The 17500-nt window shown below is 42.4% G+C and overlaps 1 protein-coding gene across 25 annotated transcripts in view; it reads right to left on the reverse strand.

Annotated features, from left to right (window-relative positions):
• The window catches only part of LOC110499739 (glutamate receptor-interacting protein 1), a 709091-nt gene that overhangs the window by 102370 nt on the left and 589221 nt on the right, over positions 1-17500 (reverse strand). For all 25 annotated transcript variants that reach the window (XM_090228962.1, XM_090228970.1, XM_090228974.1 and 22 more), the window contains one exon: positions 167-316. In XM_090228962.1, coding sequence (XP_090085088.1) covers positions 167-316 — 150 coding nt within the window. The remainder of the gene's footprint in view (positions 1-166; positions 317-17500) is intronic.

A 17500-nucleotide genomic window follows, 5' to 3' on the forward strand; every position in this document is an offset into this window, starting at 1 on the left:
ATTGACTATAATATATATTGTTTTCTATATTCACCATAAATCACTTTGCGTTTGAAAATGAACCCAACAATAAATCACAAAGTAAAATGTATATTATTACATCATTCCCAGTGTCAGCAGATATGACCATGTTAAACTATATGAGCTAGACATTAAGGGAACGTACGTGAGCTCTTGAAGTCCTTCTTCTTGAGTTTCCTCCTGATCATGGTTCCTCTGGGGCTGGTGGGGTACATGTTCCTGGGCAGGGTGCTCATGTTGAGGGAGCTCAGACTGTAGGTACTCATAGAGGTAGGAGAGAAGGAGGAGCCTAGAGCTGTACCAGGAGGAGAGAGAGAGGAGAAGAGAGAGGGATTAGAAAAAAACAGGGATGGAGAAGAGAGAGGGATGGAGAAGAGAGAGGGATTAGAAAAAACAGGGATGGAGAAGAGAGAGGGATGGAGAAGAGAGAGGGATTAGAAAAAACAGGGATGGAGAAGAGAGGGATGGAGAAGAAAGAGGGATGGAGAAGAGAGAGGGATTAGAAAAAACAGGGATGGAGAAGAGAGAGGGATTGAGAAGAGAGAGGGATGGAGAAGAGAGAGGGATTAGAAAAAACAGGGATGGCGAAGAGAGAGGGATGGAGAAGAGAGAGGGATTAGAAAAAACAGGGATGGAGAAGAGAGAGGGATTAGAAAAAACAGGGATGGAGAAGAGAGAGGGATGGAGAAGAGAGAGGGATGGAGAAGAGAGAGGGATTAGAAAAAACAGGGATGGAGAAGAGAGAGGGATTGAGAAGAGAGAGGGATGGAGAAGAGAGGGATTAGAAAAAACAGGGATGGAGAAGAGAGAGGGATTAGAAAAAACAGGGACTGAGAAGAGAGAGGGATTAGAAAAAACAGGGATGGAGAAGAGAGAGGGATTGAGAAGAGAGAGGGATGGAGAAGAGAGGGATGGAGAAGAGAGAGGGATCGATAAGAGAGAGGGATTGAGAAGAGAGAGGGATGGAGAAGAGAGAGGGATGGAGAAGAGAGAGGGATGAGAAGAGAGAGGGATGAGAAGAGAGAGGGAGGAAGAAGAGAGAGGGATGGAGAAGAGAGAGGGATGAGAAGAGAGAGGGATGGAGAAGAGAGAGGGATGGAGAAGAGAGAGGGATGAGAAGAGAGAGGGATGAGAAGAGAGAGGGATTGAGAAGAGAGAGGGATGGAGAAGAGAGAGGGAGGAGAAGAGAGAGGGATGGAGAAGAGAGAGGGATGGAGAAGAGAGGGATGGAGAAGAGAGGGATGGAGAAGAGAGGGATGAGAAAATAGAGGGATGGAGAAGAGAGGGATGGAGAAGAGAGAGGGATGGAGAAGAGAGGGGGATGGAGAAGAGAGAGGGATGGAGAAGAGAGAGGGATGAGAAGAGAGAGGGATTGAGAAGAGAGGGATGGAGAAGAGAGAGGGATGGAGGAGAGAGAGGGATGGAAAAGAGAGAGGGATGAGAAGAGAGAGGGATGGAAAAGAGAGAGGGATGATAAGAGAGAGGGATGAGAAGAGAGAGGAATGAAGAAGAGAGAGGGATGGAGAAGAGAGAGGGATGAGAAGAGAGAGGGATGAAGAAGAGAGAGGGATGGAGAAGAGAGAGGGATGAGAAGAGAGAGGGATGGAGAAGAGAGAGGAATGGAGAAGAGAGAGGGATGAGAAGAGAGAGGGATGAGAAGAGAGAGGGATGAGAAGAGAGAGGGATGGAGAAGAGAGAGGGATGAGAAGAGAGAGGGATGGAGAAGAGAGAGGGATTGAGAAGAGAGAGGGATGGAGAAGAGAGAGGGATGAAGAAGAGAGAGGGATGAAGAAGAGAGAGGGATGGAGAAGAGAGAGGGATGGAGAAGAGAGAGGGATGGAGAAGAGAGAGGGAGGAGAAGAGAGAGGGATGGAGAAGAGAGAGGGATGAAGAAGAGAGAGGGATGAAGAAGAGAGAGGGATGAAGAAGAGAGGGATGGAGAAGAGAGAGGGATGGAGAAGAGAGGGATGAGAAAATAGAGGGATGGAGAAGAGAGGGATGGAGAAGAGAGACTAACATACTATAACCTCAAATAGATGAACCTCATCCATATTGTCTCTGTCCCCTCTAATACTGAGTCTATATTGTCTCTGTCCCCTCTAATACTGAGTCTATATTGTCTCTGTCCCCTCTAATACTGAGTCTATATTGTCTCTGTCCCCTCTAATACTGAGTCTATATTGTCTCTGTCCCCTCTAATACTGAATCTATATTGTCTCTGTCCCCTCTAATACTGAGTCTATATTGTCTCTGTCCCCTCTAATACTGAGTCTATATTGTCTCTGTCCTCTCTAATACTGAGTCTATATTGTCTCTGTCCCCTCTAATACTGAGTCTATATTGTCTCTGTCCCCTCTAATACTGAGTCTATATTGTCTCTGTCCCCTCTAATACTGAATCTATATTGTCTCTGTCCCCTCTAATACTGAGTCTATATTGTCTCTGTCCCCTCTAATACTGAGTCTATATTGTCTCTGTCCCCTCTAATACTGAATCTATATTGTCTCTGTCCCCTCTAATACTGAGTCTATATTGTCTCTGTCCCCTCTAATACTGAGTCTATATTGTCTCTGTCCCCTCTAATACTGAATCTATATTGTCTCTGTCCCCTCTAATACTGAGTCTATATTGTCTCTGTCCCCTCTAATACTGAGTCTATATTGTCTCTGTCCCCTCTAATACTGAATCTATATTGTCTCTGTCCCCTCTAATACTGAGTCTATATTGTCTCTGTCCCCTCTAATACTGAGTCTATATTGTCTCTGTCCTCTCTAATACTGAGTCTATATTGTCTCTGTCCCCTCTAATACTGAGTCTATATTGTCTCTGTCCTCTCTAATACTGAGTCTATATTGTCTCTGTCCCCTCTAATACTGAGTCTATATTGTCTCTGTCCCCTCTAATACTGAGTCTATATTGTCTCTGTCCCCTCTAATACTGAGTCTATATTGTCTCTGTCCCCTCTAATACTGAATCTATATTGTCTCTGTCCCCTCTAATACTGAGTCTATATTGTCTCTGTCCCCTCTAATACTGAGTCTATATTGTCTCTGTCCTCTCTAATACTGAGTCTATATTTTCTCTGTCCCCTCTAATACTGAGTCTATATTGTCTCTGTCCCCTCTAATACTGAGTCTATATTGTCTCTGTCCCCTCTAATACTGAATCTATATTGTCTCTGTCCCCTCTAATACTGAGTCTATATTGTCTCTGTCCCCTCTAATACTGAGTCTATATTGTCTCTGTCCCCTCTAATACTGAATCTATATTGTCTCTGTCCCCTCTAATACTGAGTCTATATTGTCTCTGTCCCCTCTAATACTGAGTCTATATTGTCTCTGTCCCCTCTAATACTGAATCTATATTGTCTCTGTCCCCTCTAATACTGAGTCTATATTGTCTCTGTCCCCTCTAATACTGAATCTATATGGTCTCTGTCCCCTCTAATACTGAGTCTATATTGTCTCTGTCCCCTCTAATACTGAGTCTATATTGTCTCTGTCCCCTCTAATACTGAGTCTATATTGTCTCTGTCCCCTCTAATACTGAGTCTATATTGTCTCTGTCCCCTCTAATACTGAATCTATATTGTCTCTGTCCCCTCTAATACTGAGTCTATATTGTCTCTGTCCCCTCTAATACTGAGTCTATATTGTCTCTGTCCTCTCTAATACTGAGTCTATATTGTCTCTGTCCCCTCTAATACTGAGTCTATATTGTCTCTGTCCCCTCTAATACTGAGTCTATATTGTCTCTGTCCCCTCTAATACTGAATCTATATTGTCTCTGTCCCCTCTAATACTGAGTCTATATTGTCTCTGTCCCCTCTAATACTGAGTCTATATTGTCTCTGTCCTCTCTAATACTGAGTCTATATTGTCTCTGTCCCCTCTAATACTGAGTCTATATTGTCTCTGTCCCCTCTAATACTGAGTCTATATTGTCTCTGTCCCCTCTAATACTGAATCTATATTGTCTCTGTCCCCTCTAATACTGAGTCTATATTGTCTCTGTCCCCTCTAATACTGAGTCTATATTGTCTCTGTCCCCTCTAATACTGAATCTATATTGTCTCTGTCCCCTCTAATACTGAGTCTATATTGTCTCTGTCCCCTCTAATACTGAGTCTATATTGTCTCTGTCCCCTCTAATACTGAATCTATATTGTCTCTGTCCCCTCTAATACTGAGTCTATATTGTCTCTGTCCCCTCTAATACTGAGTCTATATTGTCTCTGTCCCCTCTAATACTGAATCTATATTGTCTCTGTCCCCTCTAATACTGAGTCTATATTGTCTCTGTCCCCTCTAATACTGAGTCTATATTGTCTCTGTCCTCTCTAATACTGAGTCTATATTGTCTCTGTCCCCTCTAATACTGAGTCTATATTGTCTCTGTCCTCTCTAATACTGAGTCTATATTGTCTCTGTCCCCTCTAATACTGAGTCTATATTGTCTCTGTCCCCTCTAATACTGAGTCTATATTGTCTCTGTCCCCTCTAATACTGAGTCTATATTGTCTCTGTCCCCTCTAATACTGAATCTATATTGTCTCTGTCCCCTCTAATACTGAGTCTATATTGTCTCTGTCCCCTCTAATACTGAGTCTATATTGTCTCTGTCCTCTCTAATACTGAGTCTATATTTTCTCTGTCCCCTCTAATACTGAGTCTATATTGTCTCTGTCCCCTCTAATACTGAGTCTATATTGTCTCTGTCCCCTCTAATACTGAATCTATATTGTCTCTGTCCCCTCTAATACTGAGTCTATATTGTCTCTGTCCCCTCTAATACTGAGTCTATATTGTCTCTGTCCCCTCTAATACTGAATCTATATTGTCTCTGTCCCCTCTAATACTGAGTCTATATTGTCTCTGTCCCCTCTAATACTGAGTCTATATTGTCTCTGTCCCCTCTAATACTGAATCTATATTGTCTCTGTCCCCTCTAATACTGAGTCTATATTGTCTCTGTCCCCTCTAATACTGAATCTATATTGTCTCTGTCCCCTCTAATACTGAGTCTATATTGTCTCTGTCCCCTCTAATACTGAGTCTATATTGTCTCTGTCCCCTCTAATACTGAGTCTATATTGTCTCTGTCCCCTCTAATACTGAGTCTATATTGTCTCTGTCCCCTCTAATACTGAATCTATATTGTCTCTGTCCCCTCTAATACTGAGTCTATATTGTCTCTGTCCCCTCTAATACTGAGTCTATATTGTCTCTGTCCTCTCTAATACTGAGTCTATATTGTCTCTGTCCCCTCTAATACTGAGTCTATATTGTCTCTGTCCCCTCTAATACTGAGTCTATATTGTCTCTGTCCCCTCTAATACTGAATCTATATTGTCTCTGTCCCCTCTAATACTGAGTCTATATTGTCTCTGTCCCCTCTAATACTGAATCTATATTGTCTCTGTCCCCTCTAATACTGAGTCTATATTGTCTCTGTCCCCTCTAATACTGAGTCTATATTGTCTCTGTCCCCTCTAATACTGAATCTATATTGTCTCAGTCCCCTCTAATACTGAGTCTATATTGTCTCTGTCCCCTCTAATACTGAATCTATATTGTCTCTGTCCCCTCTAATACTGAGTCTATATTGTCTCTGTCCCCTCTAATACTGAATCTATATTGTCTCAGTCCCCTCTAATACTGAATCTATATTGTCTCTGTCCCCTCTAATACTGAGTCTATATTGTCTCTGTCCCCTCTAATACTGAGTCTATATTGTCTCTGTCCCCTCTAATACTGAATCTATATTGTCTCTGTCCCCTCTAATACTGAGTCTATATTGTCTCTGTCCCCTCTAATACTGAGTCTATATTGTCTCTGTCCCCTCTAATACTGAATCTATATTGTCTCTGTCCCTCCATCAGTCCCCTCTAATACTGAATCTATATTGTCTCAGTCCCCTCTAATACTGAATCTATATTGTCACAGTCCCCTCTAATACTGAATCTATATTGTCTCTGTCCCCTCTAATACTGAATCTATATTGTCTCTGTCCCCTCTAATACTGAGTCTATATTGTCTCTGTCCCCTCTAATACTGAGTCTATATTGTCTCTGTCCCCTCTAATACTGAATCTATATTGTCTCTGTCCCCTCTAATACTGAGTCTATATTGTCTCTGTCCCCTCTAATACTGAGTCTATATTGTCTCTGTCCCCTCTAATACTGAGTCTATATTGTCTCTGTCCCCTCTAATACTGAATCTATATTGTCTCTGTCCCCTCTAATACTGAATCTATATTGTCTCTGTCCCCTCTAATACTGAATCTATATTGTCTCTGTCCCCTCTAATACTGAGTCTATATTGTCCCTGTCCCTCCACCAGTCCCCTCTAATACTGAATCTATATTGTCTCTGTCCCCTCTAATACTGAATCTATATTGTCTCTGTCCCCTCTAATACTGAATCTATATTGTCTCTGTCCCCTCTAATACTGAATCTATATTGTCTCTGTCCCCTCTAATACTGAGTCTATATTGTCCCTGTCCCTCCACCAGTCCCCTCTAATACTGAATCTATATTGTCTCCGTCCCCTCTAATACTGAATCTATATTGTCTCTGTCCCCTCTAATACTGAATCTATATTGTCTCTGTCCCCTCTAATACTGAATCTATATTGTCTCAGTCCCCTCTAATACTGAGTCTATATTGTCTCTGTCCCCTCTAATACTGAATCTATATTGTCTCTGTCCCCTCTAATACTGAGTCTATATTGTCTCTGTCCCTTCTAATACTGAATCTATATTGTCTCAGTCCCCTCTAATACTGAATCTATATTGTCTCTGTCCCCTCTAATACTGAGTCTATATTGTCTCTGTCCCCTCTAATACTGAGTCTATATTGTCTCTGTCCCCTCTAATACTGAGTCTATATTGTCTCTGTCCCCTCTAATACTGAGTCTATATTGTCTCTGTCCCCTCTAATACTGAGTCTATATTGTCTCTGTCCCCTCTAATACTGAATCTATATTGTCTCTGTCCCTCCATCAGTCCCCTCTAAAACTGAATCTATATTGTCTCTGTCCCCTCTAATACTGAATCTATATTGTCTCTGTCCCCTCTAATACTGAGTCTATATTGTCTCTGTCCCCTCTAATACTGAATCTATATTGTCTCTGTCCCCTCTAATACTGAGTCTATATTGTCTCTGTCCCCTCTAATACTGAATCTATATTGTCTCTGTCCCCTCTAATACTGAGTCTATATTGTCTCTGTCCCCTCTAATACTGAGTCTATATTGTCTCTGTCCCCTCTAATACTGAGTCTATATTGTCTCTGTCCCCTCTAATACTGAATCTATATTGTCTCTGTCCCCTCTAATACTGAATCTATATTGTCTCTGTCCCCTCTAATACTGAATCTATATTGTCTCTGTCCCCTCTAATACTGAATCTATATTGTCTCTGTCCCCTCTAATACTGAGTCTATATTGTCTCTGTCCCCTCTAATACTGAATCTATATTGTCTCTGTCCCCTCTAATACTGAGTCTATATTGTCTCTGTCCCCTCTAATACTGAGTCTATATTGTCTCTGTCCCCTCTAATACTGAGTCTATATTGTCTCTGTCCCCTCTAATACTGAATCTATATTGTCTCTGTCCCCTCTAATACTGAATCTATATTGTCTCTGTCCCCTCTAATACTGAATCTATATTGTCTCTGTCCCCTCTAATACTGAGTCTATATTGTCCCTGTCCCTCCACCAGTCCCCTCTAATACTGAATCTATATTGTCTCTGTCCCCTCTAATACTGAATCTATATTGTCTCTGTCCCCTCTAATACTGAATCTATATTGTCTCTGTCCCCTCTAATACTGAATCTATATTGTCTCTGTCCCCTCTAATACTGAGTCTATATTGTCCCTGTCCCTCCACCAGTCCCCTCTAATACTGAATCTATATTGTCTCCGTCCCCTCTAATACTGAATCTATATTGTCTCTGTCCCCTCTAATACTGAATCTATATTGTCTCTGTCCCCTCTAATACTGAATCTATATTGTCTCAGTCCCCTCTAATACTGAGTCTATATTGTCTCTGTCCCCTCTAATACTGAATCTATATTGTCTCTGTCCCCTCTAATACTGAGTCTATATTGTCTCTGTCCCTTCTAATACTGAATCTATATTGTCTCAGTCCCCTCTAATACTGAATCTATATTGTCTCTGTCCCCTCTAATACTGAGTCTATATTGTCTCTGTCCCCTCTAATACTGAGTCTATATTGTCTCTGTCCCCTCTAATACTGAGTCTATATTGTCTCTGTCCCCTCTAATACTGAGTCTATATTGTCTCTGTCCCCTCTAATACTGAGTCTATATTGTCTCTGTCCCCTCTAATACTGAATCTATATTGTCTCTGTCCCTCCATCAGTCCCCTCTAAAACTGAATCTATATTGTCTCTGTCCCCTCTAATACTGAATCTATATTGTCTCTGTCCCCTCTAATACTGAGTCTATATTGTCTCTGTCCCCTCTAATACTGAATCTATATTGTCTCTGTCCCCTCTAATACTGAGTCTATATTGTCTCTGTCCCCTCTAATACTGAATCTATATTGTCTCTGTCCCCTCTAATACTGAGTCTATATTGTCTCTGTCCCCTCTAATACTGAGTCTATATTGTCTCTGTCCCCTCTAATACTGAATCTATATTGTCTCAGTCCCCTCTAATACTGAGTCTATATTGTCTCTGTCCCCTCTAATACTGAATCTATATTGTCTCTGTCCCCTCTAATACTGAGTCTATATTGTCTCTGTCCCCTCTAATACTGAATCTATATTGTCTCAGTCCCCTCTAATACTGAATCTATATTGTCTCTGTCCCCTCTAATACTGAGTCTATATTGTCTCTGTCCCCTCTAATACTGAGTCTATATTGTCTCTGTCCCCTCTAATACTGAATCTATATTGTCTCTGTCCCCTCTAATACTGAGTCTATATTGTCTCTGTCCCCTCTAATACTGAGTCTATATTGTCTCTGTCCCCTCTAATACTGAATCTATATTGTCTCTGTCCCTCCATCAGTCCCCTCTAATACTGAATCTATATTGTCTCAGTCCCCTCTAATACTGAATCTATATTGTCACAGTCCCCTCTAATACTGAATCTATATTGTCTCTGTCCCCTCTAATACTGAATCTATATTGTCTCTGTCCCCTCTAATACTGAGTCTATATTGTCTCTGTCCCCTCTAATACTGAGTCTATATTGTCTCTGTCCCCTCTAATACTGAATCTATATTGTCTCTGTCCCCTCTAATACTGAGTCTATATTGTCTCTGTCCCCTCTAATACTGAGTCTATATTGTCTCTGTCCCCTCTAATACTGAGTCTATATTGTCTCTGTCCCCTCTAATACTGAATCTATATTGTCTCTGTCCCCTCTAATACTGAATCTATATTGTCTCTGTCCCCTCTAATACTGAATCTATATTGTCTCTGTCCCCTCTAATACTGAGTCTATATTGTCCCTGTCCCTCCACCAGTCCCCTCTAATACTGAATCTATATTGTCTCTGTCCCCTCTAATACTGAATCTATATTGTCTCTGTCCCCTCTAATACTGAATCTATATTGTCTCTGTCCCCTCTAATACTGAATCTATATTGTCTCTGTCCCCTCTAATACTGAGTCTATATTGTCCCTGTCCCTCCACCAGTCCCCTCTAATACTGAATCTATATTGTCTCCGTCCCCTCTAATACTGAATCTATATTGTCTCTGTCCCCTCTAATACTGAATCTATATTGTCTCTGTCCCCTCTAATACTGAATCTATATTGTCTCAGTCCCCTCTAATACTGAGTCTATATTGTCTCTGTCCCCTCTAATACTGAATCTATATTGTCTCTGTCCCCTCTAATACTGAGTCTATATTGTCTCTGTCCCTTCTAATACTGAATCTATATTGTCTCAGTCCCCTCTAATACTGAATCTATATTGTCTCTGTCCCCTCTAATACTGAGTCTATATTGTCTCTGTCCCCTCTAATACTGAGTCTATATTGTCTCTGTCCCCTCTAATACTGAGTCTATATTGTCTCTGTCCCCTCTAATACTGAGTCTATATTGTCTCTGTCCCCTCTAATACTGAGTCTATATTGTCTCTGTCCCCTCTAATACTGAATCTATATTGTCTCTGTCCCTCCATCAGTCCCCTCTAAAACTGAATCTATATTGTCTCTGTCCCCTCTAATACTGAATCTATATTGTCTCTGTCCCCTCTAATACTGAATCTATATTGTCTCTGTCCCCTCTAATACTGAATCTATATTGTCACAGTCCCCTCTAATACTGAATCTATATTGTCTCTGTCCCCTCTAATACTGAGTCTATATTGTCTCTGTCCCCTCTAATACTGAGTCTATATTGTCTCTGTCCCCTCTAATACTGAGTCTATATTGTCTCAGTCCCCTCTAATACTGAATCTATATTGTCACAGTCCCCTCTAATACTGAATCTATATTGTCTCTGTCCCCTCTAATACTGAATCTATATTGTCTCTGTCCCCTCTAATACTGAGTCTATATTGTCTCTGTCCCCTCTAATACTGAGTCTATATTGTCTCTGTCCCCTCTAATACTGAATCTATATTGTCTCTGTCCCCTCTAATACTGAGTCTATATTGTCTCTGTCCCCTCTAATACTGAGTCTATATTGTCTCTGTCCCCTCTAATACTGAGTCTATATTGTCTCTGTCCCCTCTAATACTGAATCGATATTGTCTCTGTCCCCTCTAATACTGAATCTATATTGTCTCTGTCCCCTCTAATACTGAATCTATATTGTCTCTGTCCCCTCTAATACTGAGTCTATATTGTCCCTGTCCCTCCACCAGTCCCCTCTAATACTGAATCTTTATTGTCTCTGTCCCCTCTAATACTGAATCTATATTGTCTCCGTCCCCTCTAATACTGAATCTATATTGTCTCTGTCCCCTCTAATACTGAGTCTATATTGTCTCTGTCCCCTCTAATACTGAGTCTATATTGTCCCTGTCCCTCCACCAGTCCCCTCTAATACTGAATCTATATTGTCTCTGTCCCCTCTAATACTGAATCTATATTGTCTCTGTCCCCTCTAATACTGAATCTATATTGTCTCTGTCCCCTCTAATACTGAGTCTATATTGTCTCTGTCCCTCCACCAGTCCCCTCTAATACTGAATCTATATTGTCTCTGTCCCCTCTAATACTGAGTCTATATTGTCTCTGTCCCTCCACCAGTCCCCTCTAATACTGAATCTATATTGTCTCTGTCCCCTCTAATACTGAGTCTATATTGTCTCTGTCCCCTCTAATACTGAATCTATATTGTCTCTGTCCCCTCTAATACTGAGTCTATATTGTCTCTGTCCCTCCACCAGTCCCCTCTAATACTGAATCTATATTGTCTCTGTCCCCTCTAATACTGAGTCTATATTGTCTCTGTCCCCTCTAATACTGAATCTATATTGTCTCTGTCCCCTCTAATACTGAATCTATATTGTCTCTGTCCCCTCTAATACTGAGTCTATATTGTCCCTGTCCCTCCACCAGTCCCCTCTAATACTGAATCTTTATTGTCTCTGTCCCCTCTAATACTGAATCTATATTGTCTCCGTCCCCTCTAATACTGAATCTATATTGTCTCTGTCCCCTCTAATACTGAGTCTATATTGTCTCTGTCCCCTCTAATACTGAGTCTATATTGTCCCTGTCCCTCCACCAGTCCCCTCTAATACTGAATCTATATTGTCTCTGTCCCCTCTAATACTGAATCTATATTGTCTCTGTCCCCTCTAATACTGAATCTATATTGTCTCTGTCCCCTCTAATACTGAGTCTATATTGTCTCTGTCCCTCCACCAGTCCCCTCTAATACTGAATCTATATTGTCTCTGTCCCCTCTAATACTGAGTCTATATTGTCTCTGTCCCTCCACCAGTCCCCTCTAATACTGAATCTATATTGTCTCTGTCCCCTCTAATACTGAGTCTATATTGTCTCTGTCCCCTCTAATACTGAATCTATATTGTCTCTGTCCCCTCTAATACTGAGTCTATATTGTCTCTGTCCCTCCACCAGTCCCCTCTAATACTGAATCTATATTGTCTCTGTCCCCTCTAATACTGAGTCTATATTGTCTCTGTCCCTCCACCAGTCCCCTCTAATACTGAATCTATATTGTCTCTGTCCCCTCTAATACTGAGTCTATATTGTCTCTGTCCCTCCACCAGTCCCCTCTAATACTGAATCTTTATTGTCTCTGTCCCCTCTAATACTGAATCTATATTGTCTCCGTCCCCTCTAATACTGAATCTATATTGTCTCTGTCCCCTCTAATACTGAATCTATATTGTCTCTGTCCCCTCTAATACTGAGTCTATATTGTCCCTGTCCCTCCACCAGTCCCCTCTAATACTGAATCTATATTGTCTCTGTCCCCTCTAATACTGAATCTATATTGTCTCTGTCCCCTCTAATACTGAATCTATATTGTCTCCGTCCCCTCTAATACTGAATCTATATTGTCTCTGTCCCCTCTAATACTGAGTCTATATTGTCTCTGTCCCCTCTAATACTGAGTCTATATTGTCCCTGTCCCTCCACCAGTCCCCTCTAATACTGAATCTATATTGTCTCTGTCCCCTCTAATACTGAATCTATATTGTCTCTGTCCCCTCTAATACTGAATCTATATTGTCTCTGTCCCCTCTAATACTGAGTCTATATTGTCTCTGTCCCTCCACCAGTCCCCTCTAATACTGAATCTATATTGTCTCTGTCCCCTCTAATACTGAGTCTATATTGTCTCTGTCCCTCCACCAGTCCCCTCTAATACTGAATCTATATTGTCTCTGTCCCCTCTAATACTGAGTCTATATTGTCTCTGTCCCCTCTAATACTGAATCTATATTGTCTCTGTCCCCTCTAATACTGAGTCTATATTGTCTCTGTCCCTCCACCAGTCCCCTCTAATACTGAATCTATATTGTCTCTGTCCCCTCTAATACTGAGTCTATATTGTCTCTGTCCCTCCACCAGTCCCCTCTAATACTGAATCTATATTGTCTCTGTCCCCTCTAATACTGAGTCTATATTGTCTCTGTCCCTCCACCAGTCCCCTCTAATACTGAATCTATATTGTCTCTGTCCCCTCTAATACTGAGTCTATATTGTCTCTGTCCCTCCACCAGTCCCCTCTAATACTGAATCTTTATTGTCTCTGTCCCCTCTAATACTGAATCTATATTGTCTCCGTCCCCTCTAATACTGAATCTATATTGTCTCTGTCCCCTCTAATACTGAGTCTATATTGTCTCTGTCCCCTCTAATACTGAATCTATATTGTCTCTGTCCCCTCTAATACTGAATCTATATTGTCTCTGTCCCCTCTAATACTGAATCTATATTGTCTCTGTCCCCTCTAATACTGAGTCTATATTGTCTCTGTCCCTCCACCAGTCCCCTCTAATACTGAATCTATATTGTCTCTGTCCCTCCACCAGTCCCCTCTAATACTGAATCTATATTGTCTCTGTCCCCTCTAATACTGAATCTATATTGTCTCTGTCCCCTCTAATACTGAATCTATATTGTCTCTGTCCCCTCTAATACTGAGTCTATATTGTCTCTGTCCCTCCACCAGTCCCCTCTAATACTGAATCTATATTGTCTCTGTCCCTCCACCAGTCCCCTCTAATACTGAATCTATATTGTCTCTGTCCCCTCTAATACTGAATCTATATTGTCTCTGTCCCCTCTAATACTGAATCTATATTGTCTCTGTCCCCTCTAATACTGAATCTATATTGTCTCTGTCCCCTCTAATACTGAGTCTATATTGTCTCTGTCCCCTCTAATACTGAGTCTATATTGTCTCTGTCCCCTCTAATACTGAATCTATATTGTCTCTGTCCCCTCTAATACTGAGTCTATATTGTCTCTGTCCCTCCACCAGTCCCCTCTAATACTGAATCTTTATTGTCTCTGTCCCCTCTAATACTGAATCTATATTGTCTCCGTCCCCTCTAATACTGAATCTATATTGTCTCTGTCCCCTCTAATACTGAGTCTATATTGTCTCTGTCCCCTCTAATACTGAATCTATATTGTCTCTGTCCCCTCTAATACTGAATCTATATTGTCTCTGTCCCCTCTAATACTGAATCTATATTGTCTCTGTCCCCTCTAATACTGAGTCTATATTGTCTCTGTCCCTCCACCAGTCCCCTCTAATACTGAATCTATATTGTCTCTGTCCCTCCACCAGTCCCCTCTAATACTGAATCTATATTGTCTCTGTCCCCTCTAATACTGAATCTATATTGTCTCTGTCCCCTCTAATACTGAATCTATATTGTCTCTGTCCCCTCTAATACTGAGTCTATATTGTCTCTGTCCCTCCACCAGTCCCCTCTAATACTGAATCTATATTGTCTCTGTCCCTCCACCAGTCCCCTCTAATACTGAATCTATATTGTCTCTGTCCCCTCTAATACTGAATCTATATTGTCTCTGTCCCCTCTAATACTGAATCTATATTGTCTCTGTCCCCTCTAATACTGAATCTATATTGTCTCTGTCCCCTCTAATACTGAGTCTATATTGTCTCTGTCCCCTCTAATACTGAGTCTATATTGTCTCTGTCCCCTCTAATACTGAATCTATATTGTCTCTGTCCCCTCTAATACTGAATCTATATTGTCTCTGTCCCCTCTAATACTGAATCTATATTGTCTCTGTCCCCTCTAATACTGAATCTATATTGTCTCAGTCCCCTCTAATACTGAGTCTATATTGTCTCTGTCCCCTCTAATACTGAGTCTATATTGTCTCTGTCCCCTCTAATACTGAGTCTATATTGTCTCTGTCCCCTCTAATACTGAATCTATATTGTCTCTGTCCCCTCTAATACTGAATCTATATTGTCTCTGTCCCCTCTAATACTGAGTCTATATTGTCTCTGTCCCCTCTAATACTGAATCTATATTGTCTCTGTCCCCTCTAATACTGAGTCTATATTGTCTCTGTCCCCTCTAATACTGAATCTATATTGTCTCTGTCCCCTCTAATACTGAATCTATATTGTCTCTGTCCCCTCTAATACTGAGTCTATATTGTCTCTGTCCCCTCTAATACTGAATCTATATTGTCTCTGTCCCCTCTAATACTGAGTCTATATTGTCTCTGTCCCCTCTAATACTGAATCTATATTGTGTGTGTGTAACAATAACCCGGTCATCTCTTAGACTATCTACTGATGGTAGAGTCAGATGCTGAGTCCCACAGCTGAGCAGTAAAACAACATGAGACTAGAGAGTAGAGACTAGAGAAGAGAATAGAGAAGAACAACAGGAGACTAGAGTCGAGACTAGAGAAGAGACTAGAGAAGAGAATAGAGAAGAACAACAGGAGAGTAGAGTAGAGACTAGAGAAGAACAACAGGAGACTAATGGTGGTATAATGGGTCAGGAAGGCTATAGTGCTGATGGTAGAGTCAGATGCTGAGTCACACAGCTGAGCAGTAAAACAACATGAGACTAGAGAAGAACAACAGGAGACTAATGGTGGTATAATGGGTCAGGAAGGCTATAGTGCTGATGGTAGAGTCAGATGCTGAGTCACACAGCTGAGCAGTAAAACAACATGAGACTAGAGAAGAACAACAGGAGACTAATGGTGGTATAATGGGTCAGGAAGGCTATAGTGCTGATGGTAGAGTCAGATGCTGAGTCCCACAGCTGAGCAGTAAAACAACATGAGACTAGAGAAGAACAACAGGAGACTAATGGTGGTATAATGGGTCAGGAAGGCTATAGTGCTGATGGTAGAGTCAGATGCTGAGTCCCACAGCTGAGCAGTAAAACAAACCACTGCTACCGTCTAGTGACGGTTCCTGTGACGTCGACGGGAGAGACCACCGCTGTGACTGAGAGCAGCACTACAACACTACAGCTGGCCTCCTGCTGTCTGACATACACACACTACGACAAGCATGTTATCTCTACAAACTGATTGGAGGAACTCTCTCGTCGCCACGGGAACCCGAATGAAAACACAACTCAATTTAAACCTCAATCTCCACATCAACCACTGGCCCAGCAACCGCTGGTTGCTATAGCAACCACAATCGCAATCACAGCCCCTGTCACCAAAATAGGCTTGACATCAAAACCCAGGGGGAGGGGTTATAAACCCAGGGGGAGGGGTTATAAACCCAGGGGAGGTGTTACAAACCCAGGGGGAGGTGTTATGAACCATGGGGGAGGTGTTATAAACCCAGGGGGAGGAGTTATAAACACAGGGGGAGGGGTTATAAACCCAGGGGGAGGAGTTATAAACACAGGGGGAGGGGTTATAAACCCAGGGGGAGGTGTTATAAACCTAGGGAGGTGTTACAAACCCAGGGGGAGGTGTTATAAATCATGGGGGAGGTGTTATAAACCCAGGGGGAGGTGTTATGAACCCAGGGGGAGGTGTTATAAACCATGGGGAGGAGGTGTTATAAACCCAGGGGGAGGTGTTATACACCCAGGGGGGGGGGGTGTTATAAACCCAGGGGGGGTGTTATAAACCCAGGGGGGGTGGTGTTATAAACCCAGGGGGGGGGGGGTGTTATAAACCCAGGGGGAGGGATTATAAACCCAGGGGGAGGTGTTACGAACCCAGGGGGAGGTGTTATAAACCATGGGGGAGGTGTTATAAACCCAGGGGGGGTGTTACGAACCCAGGGGGAGGTGTTATGAACCCAGGGAGAGGTGTTATAAACCATGGGGGAGGTGTTATAAACCCAGGGGGGTGTTACGAACCCAGGGGGAGGTGTTATGAACCCAGGGGGAGGTGTTATAAACCATGGGGGAGGTGTTATAAACCCAAAGGGAGGTGTTATAAACCCAGGGGGGGGGGGGGGGGTGTTATAAACCCAGGGGGAGGGATTATAAACCCAAGGGGAGGTGTTATAAACCCAAGGGGAGGGATTATAAACCCAGGGGGAGGTGTTACGAACCCAGGGGGAGGTGTTATGAACCCAGGGGGAGGTGTTATACACCCAGGGGGGGTGTTACGAACCCAGGGGGAGGTGTTATGAACCCAGGGGGAGGTGTTATGAACCCAGGGGGAGGTGTTATACACCCAGGGGGGGTGTTACGAACCCAGGGGGAGGTGTTATGAACAAAGGGGGAGGTGTTATAAACCCAGGGGGAGGTGTTATAAACCCAGGGGAAGTGTTACGAACCCAGGGGGAGGTGTTATGAACCCAGGGGGAGGTGTTATAAACCATGGGGGAGGTGTTATAAACCCAGGGGGGGTGTTACGAACCCAGGGGGAGGTGTTATGAACCCAGGGGGAGGTGTTATAAACCATGGGGGAGGTGTTACAAACCCAAAGGGAGGTGTTATAAACCCAGGGGGGGGGTGTTATAAACCCAGGGGGAGGGATTATAAACCCAAGGGGAGGGGTTATAAACACAGGGGGAGGTGTTATAAACCC

Source organism: Oncorhynchus mykiss, unplaced genomic scaffold (genome assembly GCF_057628025.1).
Source record: "Oncorhynchus mykiss isolate SJ-2025 unplaced genomic scaffold, ASM5762802v1 scaffold106, whole genome shotgun sequence".
In the NCBI taxonomy this organism is placed as follows: domain Eukaryota; kingdom Metazoa; phylum Chordata; class Actinopteri; order Salmoniformes; family Salmonidae; genus Oncorhynchus; species Oncorhynchus mykiss.